A 16,244-nucleotide genomic window follows, 5' to 3' on the forward strand; every position below is an offset into this window, starting at 1 on the left:
AATAAAAATAAAAAGCTGTAGCTCTTTCAGATTAATTTCATCTATTATGGCGAGAAGCAAGTGTGGAAAAGCATGAAATAATACCATGCTGGATTGATTGGAAGGAGGATGTTCTTGGACAAGAAATCAGGCAACACACAGAGTAATGTATTTTTTTCTGCTCTTTGCACCTTTCTGGTTAACATCCAGATTCACATTTAGAAATGATTGCCTGGTGTTCATGCCTCTCTGAATGTGGTAAGCACGAGAGGCGCCGTAGCCTACAGCTTCCTAGTGCTGTTATTAGCGTCTTCTGCCACTAAAGTATAGCAGACCCATGGGACGCTCCCCTAAGTATGCAGAACATTTCATTGCAGTGCATTTTAAACCTCTTATGGAAAAGGCAGAGAACTTCATGGAGTTATGATTTTACATGCACCCACCTGCCTAAGACTTTGTGGCATCCATATAAAGCAGCAGTGGGGGTTTTTTTATTACAAAAATATGATTTGAATTATGAGATCGCACTGCCACTCAATAATTTTTGGCAAACAAAATGTGTAAAGTGATCTCCCTCAGTCCCACAGCATCTCCTCCTTTCATCCAGATCCAGTTTTGCTTTCTCTTGTTGCTAATGTTTTGGGTTTTTCTCCCTCCAAATTTGGGTTATATTTAACTACGTTCATAAACTTTGTTAAGTGTATGAAAAATTAGATTTGGTTATGTATAGATACTAAATATATATATATATTAGTGCTGTCAAAATTATCGCGTTAATTGTTAAGATCAACGCGAAATGTTTAATGCATTAAAAAAATTTAACGCTGATTTTGTTTTTTTATTAATTTCCTGTAATCTAAGACCTTTAAATTCATGAGCACCTCTGGAGGAGGGGGCAACAGTGTGCTATGCTGGCGTTTGGCCTGACAGAAATGATTAGAAGAAGAAGTGACACCATGCTACTATCTAGCTAACACTAGCTAACACACGCAAGCATGGACGAGGGCGGACTTTTGGGTGGAAAGTTTCTCTTTAAGAAGTTGCCTGATGGCTTGTTGGACAAAACGAGAGTAATATGCACAATTTGCAAAGCTGAATTCAAGTACCACAGAAGCAGTTCATCACTGGCGTATCACCTGAGAGCAAAACACCCAACTGAATCCACCTCTACGGGACCTCGCCAGTCTACGCTTCAGGAGTATGGTGCTTGTGGACGAATAACAAAAAATGTGAGAGAAAAGGTAACCAATTCCTTGGTTGTTTGGATAGCTAAAAACTGCCGACCAGTTAGCATAGTAGAAGATGATGGACTGAGAGAAGTCATTCGTGCTGCATCAGGAGATGTGTGTTACAATCTGCCCTCGAGAGGAACCATTGTGTCGAGACTGCACACTTTGTATGGGGACCAGAGGGCTCAGCAGTCCAGCAAGCTTGTGCAAGTAAGGAATGTCGCTCTCACCGGAGACCACTGGACTTCGGTGAACAACGATAATTGCTTGGGGGTCATGGCGCATTTTATTGATAACGACTGGACTATGCAATCGTTTGCACTAACAGTGAGTAAAACTGAAGAGAGACACTATGCTGAGGCGTGTGCTGACCATTTTCTGAATGTTGCAAACGAATGGAAAATCAAGGACAAGGTAACCACGCTTGGCACCGACAGTGCTCGTAACATGGTTGCAGCCGCCAGACTACTTCCATTTGAACACATGCCCTGCATGGCCCACATTCTGCAAAGAACGGTCACAGTTTCTCTTAATGACAGCGCATTTGAAAGGGCTCTGGCCAAATGTCGCAAGATTGTTGGACATTTTAAGCATAGTCCAGCAAACGCTCAGGAATTAAAGGCACAGCAAGCTGCACATGGACATCAAACAGAACCGCTTGTTCAGGACGTTCCAACAAGATGGAACTCCACCCTAGAGATGATCAAGCGGATCCAGAGAAACAAATTTGGGCTGACCACCATCCTGACTCAACAAAACAGCAAGGTGACTATGTTGACTGACCAGGAGCTTGACAGACTGCAAAAGCTGGAGGAACTACTGGAACCTTGCAGGTAAATCATTTTGTTTCTCATGATTGTGTGTCTATCTTTGCATTCTAGCTTTGTTTTCAAGTATGTTCTCCACCTCCACCTCTCTGTGTATTTTCATATGTGGTATTTATGTTTGTCTCTGTGTGATTAATAGAAAAATACAGACTTGATCTTTCTATTGCAGATATGTTACCGAACTGCTGGGAGGAGAGCGGTATGTCTCTTGTTCCATGGTGTTGCCAGCCTTGTGTCATTTGTTCAGGATTATGGAGCCCTCAGATGATGACCCAGTCTACGTTTTGAGGTTTAAGAAGATTTTTACCACAGACCTAGCTCAGCGGAGGGACAGCAGCAATCTCACATGGCTGAAGATCACTACTGCCCTTGATCCCAGGTTTAAAGACCTTAAATGCCTTTCCAAAGATGAAAGAAGAGAGGTGTGGGCATCAGTACATGACCTTCTGATGTCAGAGACGGATGCACACCAACCATCTGCTCAGACAACAGAGGAACCCTCACCAAAGAAGAGCAAGATGTCCATCTGCTTGCTGGGTTCTCCTGATTCAGATACAGAGGAAGAGGAAGATGCTATAGACTGCTGTCTGAATCTGTACAAAGCAGAGCCCAAAATTGACATAGGAGAGTGTCCACTACAGTGGTGGTTAAAGAGAGAAGGAGCACATGCCAGGCTGGCACCTATTGCACGCAAGTACCTGTCAACCCCTGCAACCACAGTGCCTTGTGAGAGATTATTCTCACTCTCAGGTCACATCATTCAAAAGAAGCGTGCTTCTTTGTCATCAGACAATGTAAACAGAATAGTCTGCCTCAGTAACTGGCTGAGTGCAAAGAAGGACTAATCCAGATTGCTCCTTTGAAGTGAAAAATGTTCAACATTCTGGGTTTTCAGCCGTGTCTTTTTGTGTTTTAAATACTGAGTTTTGTGCACCCTTTATTGTTATGATATTCACTTTAACCTGTAGGCCTGGGTTCAGTCACTGTTGATGGACTTAAAGGTTTTATGTAAGTTTTCACTGTGTTAAAGATTGATGAAAACCATTAAAATTCTCTTTGAATTTCAGCATACATTCTTTGTGTTTATTCTGCATTTACTTCATTGTGTTGCATAAATGTCTGTTACAATCTTAAAATATAAAGAATGAAAAAATGTAATTGGAGCCAGGCTATTAATAAAGTAATTGAGATTAATCGCAATTAATAACAGAAAATTGTGAGATTAGTTAGTTTTTTTTTTTTAATCTATTGACAGCACTAATATATATATATATATATATATATATATATACATACACATACACACACACACACACACACACACACGTAAGGTATAAAATCATATAAATGTTACTGCTATTATTTTACCAGAAAATTACGATGTACATTTGTCTCTCAGGTGTGATCGCCCTGTTTTGTCGTCAGTATGACATCATTAAGGATAACGAGCCCAACAACAACAAGGACAAAGCCAAGAACTCCTCAGAGTGCAGTACCCCAGAGCACCCGCAGGGGGGGTTACTGCGAAGCAATGTCTAAGATCAGCCCTGCGTCACCTTCTGCAATAACCAACTCCTTAAACCTCAGGACAGGTGAGAGACTAGAATTTTTTTTTACTATTATCTGCAAACGATCCCATCGTACGTCATACCTCAGGGATAGCTCAGTAGGTAGAGTGGTGGCCCCATGATCGGAAGGTCGGGGGTTCAACTCCACTGAATGGCTACCCCGAGGTACCCCTGAGCAAGGTACCGTCCCTACACACTGCTCCCCGGGCGCTGCATTGGTGGCTGCCCACTGCTTCACTGGGTGAATGGGTTAAATGCAGAAGAACTATTTCCCTATGGGGACTAACACATACACACATTATATTATTATATATATTATTACATACCTCAGAAATACCCGTCTTATTGTGTTTTTATGATGCATTTATGTCTTTTTGAGGCAGCAACCTTAATTAAGTTACGATATCAATGTTTTCTCTTTGACTGACCATTTATTGATCCCCTTTGCTGATGTGTTATTGTATCATTGTGTTTTATTTTGGTTGTGGGCGTAGATGGTATGTAAAGATGGATGTAGTCACTGCAGCAGGTAGATCCTGACTGAGTTATCAGGAAGCTGATATTAGCGAACGGTCAATCAGTTGAAACAAACCTTTGGAACAACAAACCTAAAGAGACACTTAAAATCACCTTTACCCAGATGAACATGGATCGTTTTCAATGAGCAAACAGAGAAAATGTGAAAGCTAAAGCTAAGCTATTCAAAATTTGCTAGCCACAAGCTATCAGCCTCAATATGAGCAAAGAATAAGATAGAGTGGTTTATAAACATACTGGAAAATGTAACCTTACATTTTTTTTAGTTATATGAATCTGTTGCAGCTGCTTGCTTTGGTAAGGTAAAACATATCAGATGAAGGCAGATGTGCAGCAACTCATTTTCAGCTAATAATTCCAATAGCAGAGCACTTTGTCTTCAGGTCTTTGGTAAGAGAAGGTCCAGTAAAAAATGTAATAATTTATTCTTTTTGCATCAGAGAAAAGTTCATTTTAAAAAAAAATCGGAAAAGTAGAAACAGCCTTTGATCATTTTATGAGTGATGTTGCATAGCTTGTCCGCTAAAGGGAGCTCTGCAACTTCCCTGTCGGCTGTTTGGAAAGCCACAAACAACAACCAACTAACCTGATCAGAGTCAAGAACGACGTAAATTAGTAAAAATAGAACAACGCATTATAATTTTTTAAAAAGTTGTTTATGTTTTATGTGTCTGAAAGGAAAAAAATAGCCAATATATAATAATATTGGGCTTTTAAAATCACCAAATATTGGTGTTGTTATCGGTCTTGCAAATCCCATATCCTTCAGGCTCTAGTGACATCAATCACCAATGTTGGGCAAGTTACTTTGAAAAAGTAATTAATTATAGTTACTAGTTACTTCTTCAAAAAAGTAACTGAGTTAGTAACTGAGTTGCACGATTCTAAAAGTAATCAATTACTTGAAAAGTAACTAATGCGTTACTTTAGAAAAAAATGTAACCCTCTGGGGTGCAGGGTGTAATTGGCCATTTTTAACTACTTTTGATTTTCCCTCCACATTTCACCTTTAAAAACTATTTACTTTGCCTTGCTTGGCATCATTCTTTTCAGCACAACCTCACGTGTCTGAATTTACAGTCATGTTTTCATTTTGACATACTGTATTAACACAATTGTTCTAAAATCAGACAAAAAAAACATAAAATCCGAGTAGAAAAAGTTATATGTTCTATCGTAACAACAACAAACATGTTTATTGAATCATATTTCATAACTTCCATCCATCCATCCATCCATCCTCATCCTCTGCATTACTGCAGCTGCAGCCCTGATCCGTCTGTCGATCTCCGGCTCCCTTCTCCCATCACTCGCGAACAAGACCCCGAGATACTTGAACTCCTCCACTTGGGGCAGAAACTCATCCCCGACCCGGAGTGGGCACTCCACCCTTTCATAACTTTAAATGCAAATATAAATTGTCAATTTTAAAAATCATGTGGAGAAGTTTTGCAAACAACAAAGTTATTTGCAGCTATTTACCTTTTACCCCTTCTTTAAATAACCATTTCAAACTATTTACATAACAATCAGCTGTTCTGCATTAAATAAGATGCCACACAAATTATTTGTGCCACTCCAAAAAACTCATTTTCTCTGTCCCCTATAAAGGAGAACATCACAGCCTGATACTTGCAGGCCTGACAGCAGCAGGTGTATCACGCCTCTTGTTTTCATTCAGCAGTCGCGTCATTGTTGTGACACACAACGCAAAACTATCCACAACACTACACACTAACTACACAAGACAACACATTAACTACACACTACAAAAACGCTAAACGTTACAAATCTCTTTTTCTGCTTTCTATCTCTCTCTCTCTCTCTCTCTCTCACTCCTAAAACTTCCACCTCTTCCTAAACAACCAAATGTCATGTTACCATATCATCTTTTGATTGGTCAACATGGTGCCAATCAGGAACCATGCCCGTTCCACCAACACGAATGGGCTGTTTTTTGTTTTGTTTTGTTTCTTGTTTTTTTGCTCATAAGCAGAGAGTGCTTGTTAGCACTGTACTTAAACAGTAAATGTGACGAAATTATTGAGGAAAAAACCCTGCGTATATATTGTTTATCATGACTCTGGTTTATCAGCACAATTTAAAAACTGTTTGTTGTTGCTTTGTCTTTAAGTGGTCATGTAATTGGCTTACCACGACTACTTTATTCTTCCTCAGCGAAACAGCAGCACTCATGTGATTGTTTTGCCCCTTTAGCTCCAGGTGTTGTGCCAAAAAGTGATTACCGTCCGCGGGAGCGCGCGCAGCTGCTTAAAGCTGTTGCGCCCAGATTACTTACGTAGACAGCTACTTAAGATGCGGTAAGCTGAACACAGCTTCAGCCGTCTGTTTGTTGGAAAATAGTAACGCGACCGCACCGCATTTTCTTGTTAGTAACGGTAACAGCGTTGTAACAATAGAAATAGTAATTAGTTAGATTACTCGTTACTGATAAAATTAATGCCGTTAGTAACACCGTTACTTGTTATTATTCCCATCACTGTCAATCACTAAGAAGCAAGGCTGCTTTATGAAGCCATCGACACGCTTTTGCTGTGGTCTGACTGAGAGACAAGGCCATACTGGACTTTTATCAGTTGGCGACTTGTCAGTAAAAAACACAGGCTTACTCTAAACTCATACCCTGCTTTTTTAGTGGTTATGGGGACAGTTATTTAAAAAAAACAAGATCGTGCTCTATTCAGCAAAATCCAAAACTAGTGATTAAGACCATAAACTCATTAACTAATTGGTGACTTGGGTCATATTGCAAGCGAGCAAAAAGCAAATTTTGAGTGCAATTATCCACACAAGAAAGTACATTTTGAAAATGGCACAAAACAAACATCATCCAGACTAATCTTCAGCCTTTTGGTGTTTAAGTAAAATGACTCTGTTTCTTTCAGATCCTGAAACCAACGGAAAGCCATTCTCAGAAAATATACTCAAGAACAGATAATCCATTACAGAAACTCTTCTTGACACAATGGAGAGCTCTGCAGCTACAACAGGCACAAATGTGAACTTGCAAAATGAAAAGCTGCAAAACAGTGAAAGAGGAAACACCAGATGATAAAACTCCTTTCACTTTTGTAGCAACCCAAAAATGGATCGCGGCTGATGCAGACACGAGATATTAAATGGCTGTCGGTCAAGCTCTTCTTGACGAGAACTGCTTAACCCGTATGTTCCAGTTACTCCACATCAGTGGCATCCAATCCCAGGAGTGGATCATTAAACATGAATGTCAGCTTCAGGTTTGTATCATCGGTCAGAGATGGCAGAAGTGCAGACTGCCACACACGAATAGCTGGTCCAGGAACCAGTCGGCACACAACAAAACAAGCTAAAGACTTTCTCTTTTTCTATGTCTGTCCATCTGCATCACCTCCTTTCTGTCTTTATAACAGCCCTCTGTGTAGCAGCTCATCTCTCTCCCTGTCTCTCTGTGTCAATGTCTCAATGATAAGCACATTGCTGTTTGGTGCTTCTCCTGTCGTGATTGTTTTAGCCCTTACAATCCCAGTCCTGATTATGGAATGATTATATTGTTGGGTCGGAAGTATTAAAAAACGCACAGTTATTTGTTTTTAAGGTTAGATTTAGGAGTTTTCCTTCTCGCTTAAAGGGACTCTTAAGTCCAGCTTGTTAATTTGGGGATAAAAGATCAGGACAACGTGAAAAACCATGCATGTGCACAGTTGCAGCCAATTTGTTACCACTTTGATTGACTGACGATGACTGAAAACCTGGATAGTGATATAATCTATGTGCTACTAAGTGTATTTTTCAGTTGTTACAATAACTAAAAATACAACTTAAACATGTGTCATTATTTTTAATACTCTTGACAGTTGAACAGTTCAAATTCATATTCATGTCTAATGTAACAACCAAACTAATCAGTTTTATGTGGCCCAACGACGGAAGGATTAAGTTTTTGTATTGATCCGATACCAATTAATACATAACAGGTATTACCAATACTAATACTGCTACTCTTGACCTATGAAGGCAGCTTATGTAGGGCAGAGCAGTGTGTCAGGATTTATGAGATGAATCGTTAATTTGCAAATTTTAAACACTAAATCATCATAATTTTTACTTTCCGTAATAATTAGTTAACACAACGAAACACAACCTTCAGCTTTTCATGTATTTTCAAAATGAATTTTTTGGAGATCTGGAGTGTAAATGTGCCTGTCTCTAAAGCACCGTGGGTCAACTTCTGCTGTTAAAATGGGCTATAGGATATGAATAAAATAGACATGACAGTCAACACAAAAAAGGGAAGACACTTTTCATAGTGTGTGTTTAAAGTATTTTTTTTTATTTCCCAAAAAAGTTATTGGGCTCCATATTGAACTTAGATGACGGAATCAAAGTATTGATCGTATCACACTAGTATAAGTGGGTGGATCCAACCGCCTCGACTCAAGATTCCAGCAGGGTATTTTATGCAGGAAGGAGTTAATTAACATGTAAAAAAAAATCATTAAAAAAAGACCAAAATCAACAATCAATTAGTCCTGCTACAAAGTATGTCTAACCATAGCCTTTTATAATTAGCTTTGGGGAGGGTGTGGCTCAGGAGGTAGAGCGGGTCATCTACCAATCAGAAGGTTGGTGGTTTATTCCTGTGTCTGTGTGTTGAAGTAACATTGGGCAATATGCATCCATCGTGTGCGTGAATGTTAGATGAAGGCACTTGTCTAAGACTTGTCTAACAAGATCTAGAAAAAAGAGTCACTGGGTGAATGAGGCTTGCGGTTACAACCGATGTCAGAGTTAAAAGAGCGCTATTTAATAGCAGTCGCCAACCTTTTTTGCGTAGGGTATGAATAACCCTATTCATAACACACTGGAAAAGACCCAGGGAAACCGAATTAATGATAAAAACGATAAAAAATATCGATAAAAACTGATAAAAACCCTGAAAACAATCAATTTCACACCTGAGCCTCAACTCTCGTGGCCCATTACGAAACGCCTCACAGACTATTACCAGTCCGTGGCCCAGGGGTTGGGGACCACTGCTATATAAGTACCAGTCCATTTACCACCAGTGTGTACTTAACAGCAGCTGAAAGTAGTCCCCAAAATATATAATCTGCTAATTCCTGATTAGGCAACATTTGTGGGTAAAAAAAAATCATAATTGCCCAGATGTTCCATGTTTAAAAACAGAAAGTAGATGTGTTTATGGCAGTTCTAAAGGTTTATGTCTTCAGTCGGAGCAGATGGATGAAAAGTGAGCGCTGCGGGCAGATTAGCGAACAGATTGTTGGTTTTAGTCTTTTCTCGGGATTTGCAGACAAAAACATATATATGTAAAATAAGAAGAAGCTAATTCTCAAAAGCAAAAACAAATGGAGATTATATTTGAAGTCAAGGGAAATCATAATTTGCTACCTAAGCTTTTAAGCAGATGTGGATACAATATTAATAAATGAGAAATCCAGTGTACATTTTCATAGTGTTACTATTCCAAGGGATACAGAAGAAGGAGCGAAACACATCATCTGGCTAAAGATAAAGGCTTCTTTTTATTTTAAAGTTTCCTGTTGAATTATATTGTATTATCTGCACAAATATATTGGACAGCAGCCCCTTTACACCGATGCTCTCTAGTTGAGTTCCCTCAAAAGGTCGACAGAAAAATGCTGCGAAGCTGAACTCAGCAGAGTTGCATCCTTATTAGAGATAATGAGTGAATGTCTGAATGCCTCGCTGGTTGAGATGGCTGCTAAAAAGGAGCACGTATACGCACATATACGATTTAAATACTGCCGCGTGCTGAGAGAGAGCAGGGCTTTGCGTTCTCATCAAAATCAATTCTGACAAGGCCTCGCCCTGCCATCCATTTTTCACCCTCTCCCTACTTTATCGGCCTTTCTTTTTTCTTCCTCTGTCCCCAGCCACCTTTATCCACCTACATTCTCCCCCATTTATGACTTCACCCTCACTTTCAATCCCTCTGTCACAATACTCTTTTCCTCATATATCACATCACCCTTCCTTGTTTCTACCCTTCACCAGTCTCGTCCTCGCTCTTCTTTCCTCTCCCCTGATTCTCATTATATCCACTTTCAGGCTCCCGTTAGCTGCCTTCTCCCTCTTGGCATCAGCTCTGCTCTCTCTCATTCATTCGGCGCCGGCCCACTGCCTATCCCTCGCTTGCTCTTCTGCCCATTTATCACCTTTTTGTCTCAGACTGGCTGAGATGGACACTTTACCTGGTAAACAAGTGAAAAAAAAATAGACTAAAGGGAGGAAGAAAATGAGAGATTCAGTGAAGGAGAACTCTTGAGGAAAGGGAAAAATAAGATAAGTAGAGGAATTTTTCACTGATAAGCACATTTAAGTATAGCTTAAGAAGCCCTTTTTACACAGTTTGGGGCTTTTCTAAAACAAACAAACAAAAAAATGTATTTACTCTAATAACTGTTAGCATGTCTGGTTAACTAGCTAACTAGACAGTCCTATTCTAAACCAGCATTGTGTTTATGCAGCATTTCTGACATTGTGGATGCTAGCATTTCATAGTTGCTAATTAGCTAGCCTGCACTCTTTATTGGATTTGAGTGAACAGCACCAGCCGCTAAACGTACCAAGCACATTGGTTAGTCTTTATCCTTAAAGCCTTTTTGTCTTTTGATGTGAGAATGGTTTGAATGTAATAGTAAGGCCTTTAATATTTCTTTATTAATACTATATAACTTCTAGTATATACCAGACCAGTCCTCTGAAAACCACAAGTCTTTAGGCATGAAAACAGTATAGGCATATAGCCAGTGTTGCCAACTCCTCAGTAAGGAAAATTGCTACTGGTGGTCCTAAAAGTTGCTAGAAGTCGCTAAATGACATCATCGCCTAATTGCATAATTGGTCATGCTCATGTAATTGTAACTGAGCCATAGGAGAGAGAAATAACATCGTGGAAGAGACATAAAATTAGTAAAAAAAAAAACAAAAAAAACATCCTAAATACATTTAGAATATATTTAGAACTACAAATTAAATTTCTTTTAGCAATTATTGTTTTTTTAATGTCCCAAATCCAACCCTCCTCCTTTATCCAGGCTTGGGACCAGTCAAAAGTGACTCTGGCAGAGTTACTTCTTTTGTGTGTGTGTTTTTAAGTAGTTTTGTGATCCACAAAAAGTAACAGTTAAAGAAGAACTGACTGCATTACAGTCATGGCGAGAGCAGCGGCTTCGCTCATGTGTGATTCATTTGCAGTTTGGACGTGTAGGGGTGAACATGTCCTGCTCTGACAGCAGATGGGGGTGACTCCTGTATGAGGACTACCTGCTGCCAAAGGCACGGTGCCCACGGCAGCACCCACTGCTTGTTGAGAGTAAGATCGATACGTGCTTTCACGTCAAAAAAATCATCATTAGTCTTCCTAATAACGCCAGCAAAAGTCGCCAGATTTGTTGCTAGTTGCTTTTTAGAAAAAATGTCGCTAATGGGGTCTGAAAACTCACTAAATATAGCGACAAAGTCACTAAGTTGGTAATACTATAGCCTTCAAGGCAAGGTTTTAATTGGAGCTAACTTTAGCTTCATTAGCTTGATAGCTATAGCAAATGTTGTATGCTAGCATTCGCTGTTTTTCAGGAGCCAAACTCAGCAGCCACTGGTTAGAATCCAGTGAACTGGTCACTCTTGAATGAGAAACCGTTGTCATCTAAATTTGCAGAATGGTTCAAAATAATTAACAATAATATCAAATGGTTGTACAGGGAAGACAAGTGTAGCTCAACAGAGGAAAGGTTTATTGAATGCACATTGGAAAGGTGTTCCAAATGAAAGAAGGAAAAATCCACAAAAGTAATTTAACAGCAGCTATAAAATCTCGTCTTTGCTGATCTTTGGTGTTTAATTTATATGCCTGTGATACTGAGGCATTAGGCTTTACACTTTTGATCACAGAAAGCATTGAAACATTGGTTACTCTTTAATGTGGGATGAAGATAAAAAAAATCAACAAATTCGTTCACATATCAGTTTCTTAAACTATATTGATGTAAAACAAGCGTGTCTACAGAGCAGAGGGATTTAAGAAATTACTTCGAATGAATAATAATTTAGTAGAGTATAGGGACAAACTGTCTGACATTAAAGAAACGAAATTAAGTGGTACAAAGGCAAACATTCAAAGAGAAGACTGGTGATTTTGGGGAGCATATGATACTTGAGGCGATGACAGAAGTAGGGCACCATGACCAGCACTGTAGAGCACAGCAGAATTAAAGAACAAGCATGTCAAACAAAATAGACTCCAGGGAAGTGAATGTCAGGCTTTTTCAAAGAGCAGTGTAGCTGGTCTTTTAGAAACTTGTGTTAGACTTGCTGTTGTTGCTCTGTCTGCACATGTGGACAAAGAGGAAAGCAGAGAAAGGTTTCAGTCAGCAAATCTGGAAGTATTTTTAAAAAGCCCTCTTGTTTCCCATTTGACATCTTTTTTAAAAGGTCTGCTAAAACTGCAAAAAAGAGGACAGGAAGGATATTCCTGTTGTGCTGGTGGTAACCTGACCATGCTTGTAGACCTCTCTATTATTCTAATATTTTCTCTAAGACATTCTGTGGAAAGATTGATTCTGCTGAAGTAAAACATTGTTTGTCCGTGTACATGCCGTCATGTGAACGGAGGAATCTGCGCTTTGTGTTAACATCTTTCGCAGAAGTTATTTACCTGCTCTTTAATTGTTTCTTGTTTAAACTGATTGGTGGTAATCAAAATGATTTTGTGAGCGTTTAGCTGAGATTCTGATGTCATACATGTCTATATCTAAATGACAGACCTAGTGGCACAGCCTGTGAAACCCTCTGACCCTGGTATCAGGGGCACTAGGGTTCAACGGGTTAAGCTAAACTAATGATTGGTTTTAGAACTGAAGAAGTCCAGTCACCTTGTTTTCAAGATCCCAAGACAGTGTTGGGCCATATTCCAGTCAGCACACTGCTTTCTATGTTGAACAAACCAGGCTAACGCAGGTGAATCCTCTCTAAAGTCATCAATAATTAAGTTGGTGCCCACTTGATGTGCTTTTCATTTGATTCACCCTCTCCTAAGCAAGGCAGTATGTGCACCGAGATAAGATCAGGCTTTGTAAAAACCAGCTGGTGCAGTCAGCCCCAGATCACTGCACATATCCCCAATTTTACTCGAAAACTAGTGCTACAGCTCTGGTAGAAGTAATTAAGTACCAGTGAGGTTTGTAGGCGAGCTTAAACATGAGAGCATCATCTTGTCTACAGACTAGACCCCAAGGAAACATAGAGTATAAAATGTGGACATACTGTAATGTCACGCATTGATTTGCAAAGTCCCTTCTTCTACTGAGCATTTTCATTGCAGTCTTGGTGTTTTGAAACCAGCTATGGTGAGAAAGAAGCAGGTCTGACTGTGAAACTGCATGCTCATTGGCCAGCTTATTGTTGACAAGTTATTAGCCAATGAACATACTCTGAAACAAGATTTATAAAAATGACCTTGTTTTTGTTCATTATGGCCCAAAATGAGTAACCACAAGCACAGCAGAGAACATGTCCAGAGGTCAAGCTCGATGGGACCAGGAGTCTTTTTTGGTGTCCCCCCCCTGATGGCCATTAAACAAAGCAAATATTTAAGGCATGTCGTATTGGCTTTACTTTTCAGACCTGGGAAGCTACGCCCATCTTTTATACTGTTTGACAAAATAGCAAAACTGACAAAAACTATTATAATGCAAATTAAACAAATCTAAATCTGCTCTTCTTTTTAACATCGCTTTTTTATTTCACTTGTAATACGTTCCTCTTTGTGATCATTGAGAAAAAAACTGAAACTTTTAACAATACTTGATTTTAACATTAGATTAATTTGACATAATGACATTTTTTTATTCCATTTACGAGCAGCTATTACTGCAAATGAAACCATAAATGTCCAAAAATATGATGAAATCCTTCTTTTATTTTGAATGCACAGATCCAAATTGATATTAGTTTTGACTCATGAAGAAATAAAGAATTAAGCTATTTGAAAGTACTGACTGTTTGATATTCATGTCACGTACGTGACGTGGGAACTTTCCCCTAATCAGGATGCACAGGGGTAAACACTAAATGTAATCTGAGTGTGATAAAAGTACAAATATACTTAGTGACTGTGCAGATACCGAAGCTGAAGTGGTCATTTTCATAGCGGTCGAATCCAAGCACACATAGAAGCACACTCACTCATCCACCACGTCTATTCTCCAACTGGCTGCAGTCCAAACTGACACATGGGGAGAGAAGCAGCAGAAGGTAGGCCTGTCCCAAACAGCTCAGTCTCTGTCTATCTGAGGCTGCAGGAAGCCACTGAACAGCTGCTCAAGGTGAACGTCCAATGAGGCATGTGCAAATATGAAGCTCGAGACTGGGAGAGAGACCTAAAGACAGAGACCGAGTGAGGCACACACACAGAGGGGAGGATGAGTCAGAGAATCAGAGGGAATAGGCTCATGAGTGACAGACGCAGAGGGGCAGGAAAGATCATTATACCCGATAGGGTTCGCTGAATCGAACCTCCGATTTCAGTCACGGCGACATGTTTGAATCTTAACAGGGGTGTCTTTTGTTTGCAGCGTGACAAGAGTCTCAATTTGGATTTGAATGTGTCATCATGGACAGAAACTGCTCTAGCGAAATTGTAAAAAAACAAAAAAACAATTGCACCACAGAAAATCTGACAACTTATCACATTGGCCAAACAGCATCCGATCCACTCACCAGTTCTTTTTGTGTCCATAGGTGTCCTGAAAGCAGCTATACTTGCAGCAGAGGACTTTTAAGTGCTCATTCACACTCGCAGCCTCCCTCCTTTGTACGTCATAAACCCAGATATAACTATGTAATTTAAATCATTGTGACATGATGAATATCTGTGAGCTTCTCAGTAACCCCGGCCTTAAATCCAACTCCTGTTCATCTTCAACCCGAAGCCTATGGCTAAAAAAGAGCCAATTCCCACTTGTTTGCCTGTACTGTAGACTGGATGACTGAATACTGAGAACCTTGAATAAGGCCCTACATAGTGTAGAGAAGAATAGGGCCGTTTACTTATGGCATATATTGTTCATTATGTCAAAGCAAATAACCAAGAAGCATGGATTTACAGCAGAATAATGTGAGTCTGTGTTTTATGTACACCATGTCTGTTGAACTATTTTGATGTTAATGGGATAAAACCTGTTCATGAGGGCTAGCATGACTCTGCTATTGTTCACACCCATGGTATATATATATATATATATAAATATACTATTTCTATGAAAATATAAATGTCTAATTATGTATCAACACGGAAAAGAAATAAAATATTTTCAAAGCACCATGTATGTGTCATCTTGTTTGCTGCACTCGCTGTACATCTGTAATAATTATACGTTTATACAAAATGGTAACTATTTACAGCTTTTGATTCATTCACTTGATCAGTTCACTTTTATTTATTTTATTTATCACTGTATATACCTCCAGTCCAAAATAACAATCATCTTGAGACCCTTTAATATTGTAGGGCCTTTACCTTACAGTATAGAGTTCTTGGTGAAAGTGGGGAGAAAGAACTCCATTTAGACAGGAAGACATTTTGACAGAACCAGTGCAGTAGTGGAATATGGATATTTGGGAAGTAAAAGAAATGAAACAAGCATCCCACTGGTCATGTAGCTATTTTTGAGTGCCCTTATTTTATTCTTGGATCTACTACAGTAGCTTAGCATGAATCACACAGTTTAAAATAATCCTTATTGACCTGGGACTAGGCCTTAGCCCAACCTCTGTCCGAAACAAAGCATTTTAGTAACAGTACTTTCTCCCAGGCCAACTTTCTTGTGACTGGCTGCTCTTCCAAACAAAAGGTTTAAAGAGCAGGTGGGTGGGGCTTCTGTGCTCACAGTCAGACTTGGTTGTTTTGGATTCCATGGAAACCATGCATTCCATGACACAAATTAAGGAAAACTATTAAAGTTTTATACACACACACACACACACACACACACACACACACACACACACACACATATATATATGTGTGTGTATATATACATATATATCATTTTTAGCAT

The 16,244-nt window shown here is 39.4% G+C and overlaps 2 protein-coding genes across 2 annotated transcripts in view; both read left to right on the top strand.

Annotated features, from left to right (window-relative positions):
* Positions 1–15,508, top strand: part of fndc5b (fibronectin type III domain containing 5b) — a 39,741-nt gene extending 24,233 nt beyond the window's left edge. Inside the window, exons 5-7 of the mRNA XM_085445447.1 lie at positions 3,435–3,627; positions 7,047–7,397; positions 14,926–15,508. Of these exons, the coding sequence (XP_085301573.1) occupies positions 3,435–3,574 (140 nt within the window). The 3' untranslated portion in view covers positions 3,575–3,627; positions 7,047–7,397; positions 14,926–15,508. The remainder of the gene's footprint in view (positions 1–3,434; positions 3,628–7,046; positions 7,398–14,925) is intronic.
* Positions 758–3,004, top strand: LOC146683671 (E3 SUMO-protein ligase ZBED1-like). Its single transcript, XM_085445448.1, has 2 exons — positions 758–2,041; positions 2,205–3,004. Exons 1-2 carry the CDS (start codon positions 975–977, stop codon positions 2,878–2,880), a joined length of 1,743 nt encoding a protein of 580 aa, XP_085301574.1. The 5' UTR covers positions 758–974; the 3' UTR covers positions 2,881–3,004.
* Positions 15,509–16,244: the final 736 nt, after the last annotated feature.

Source organism: Copadichromis virginalis, linkage group LG22 (assembly GCF_057382275.1).
Source record: "Copadichromis virginalis isolate Kocher_CV1m ecotype Utaka linkage group LG22, C_Virginalis_male_GT1.1, whole genome shotgun sequence".
Taxonomy (NCBI): domain Eukaryota; kingdom Metazoa; phylum Chordata; class Actinopteri; order Cichliformes; family Cichlidae; genus Copadichromis; species Copadichromis virginalis.

Coding starts and splice junctions, on each gene's coding strand:
- LOC146683671 (XM_085445448.1), top strand. CDS start 975: ATGGACGAGGGCGGACTTTTGGGTGGAAAGTTTCTCTTTAAGAAGTTG. Junction 2,042..2,204: donor GAACTACTGGAACCTTGCAG/GTAAATCATTTT, acceptor TTTCTATTGCAG/ATATGTTACCGAACTGCTGG.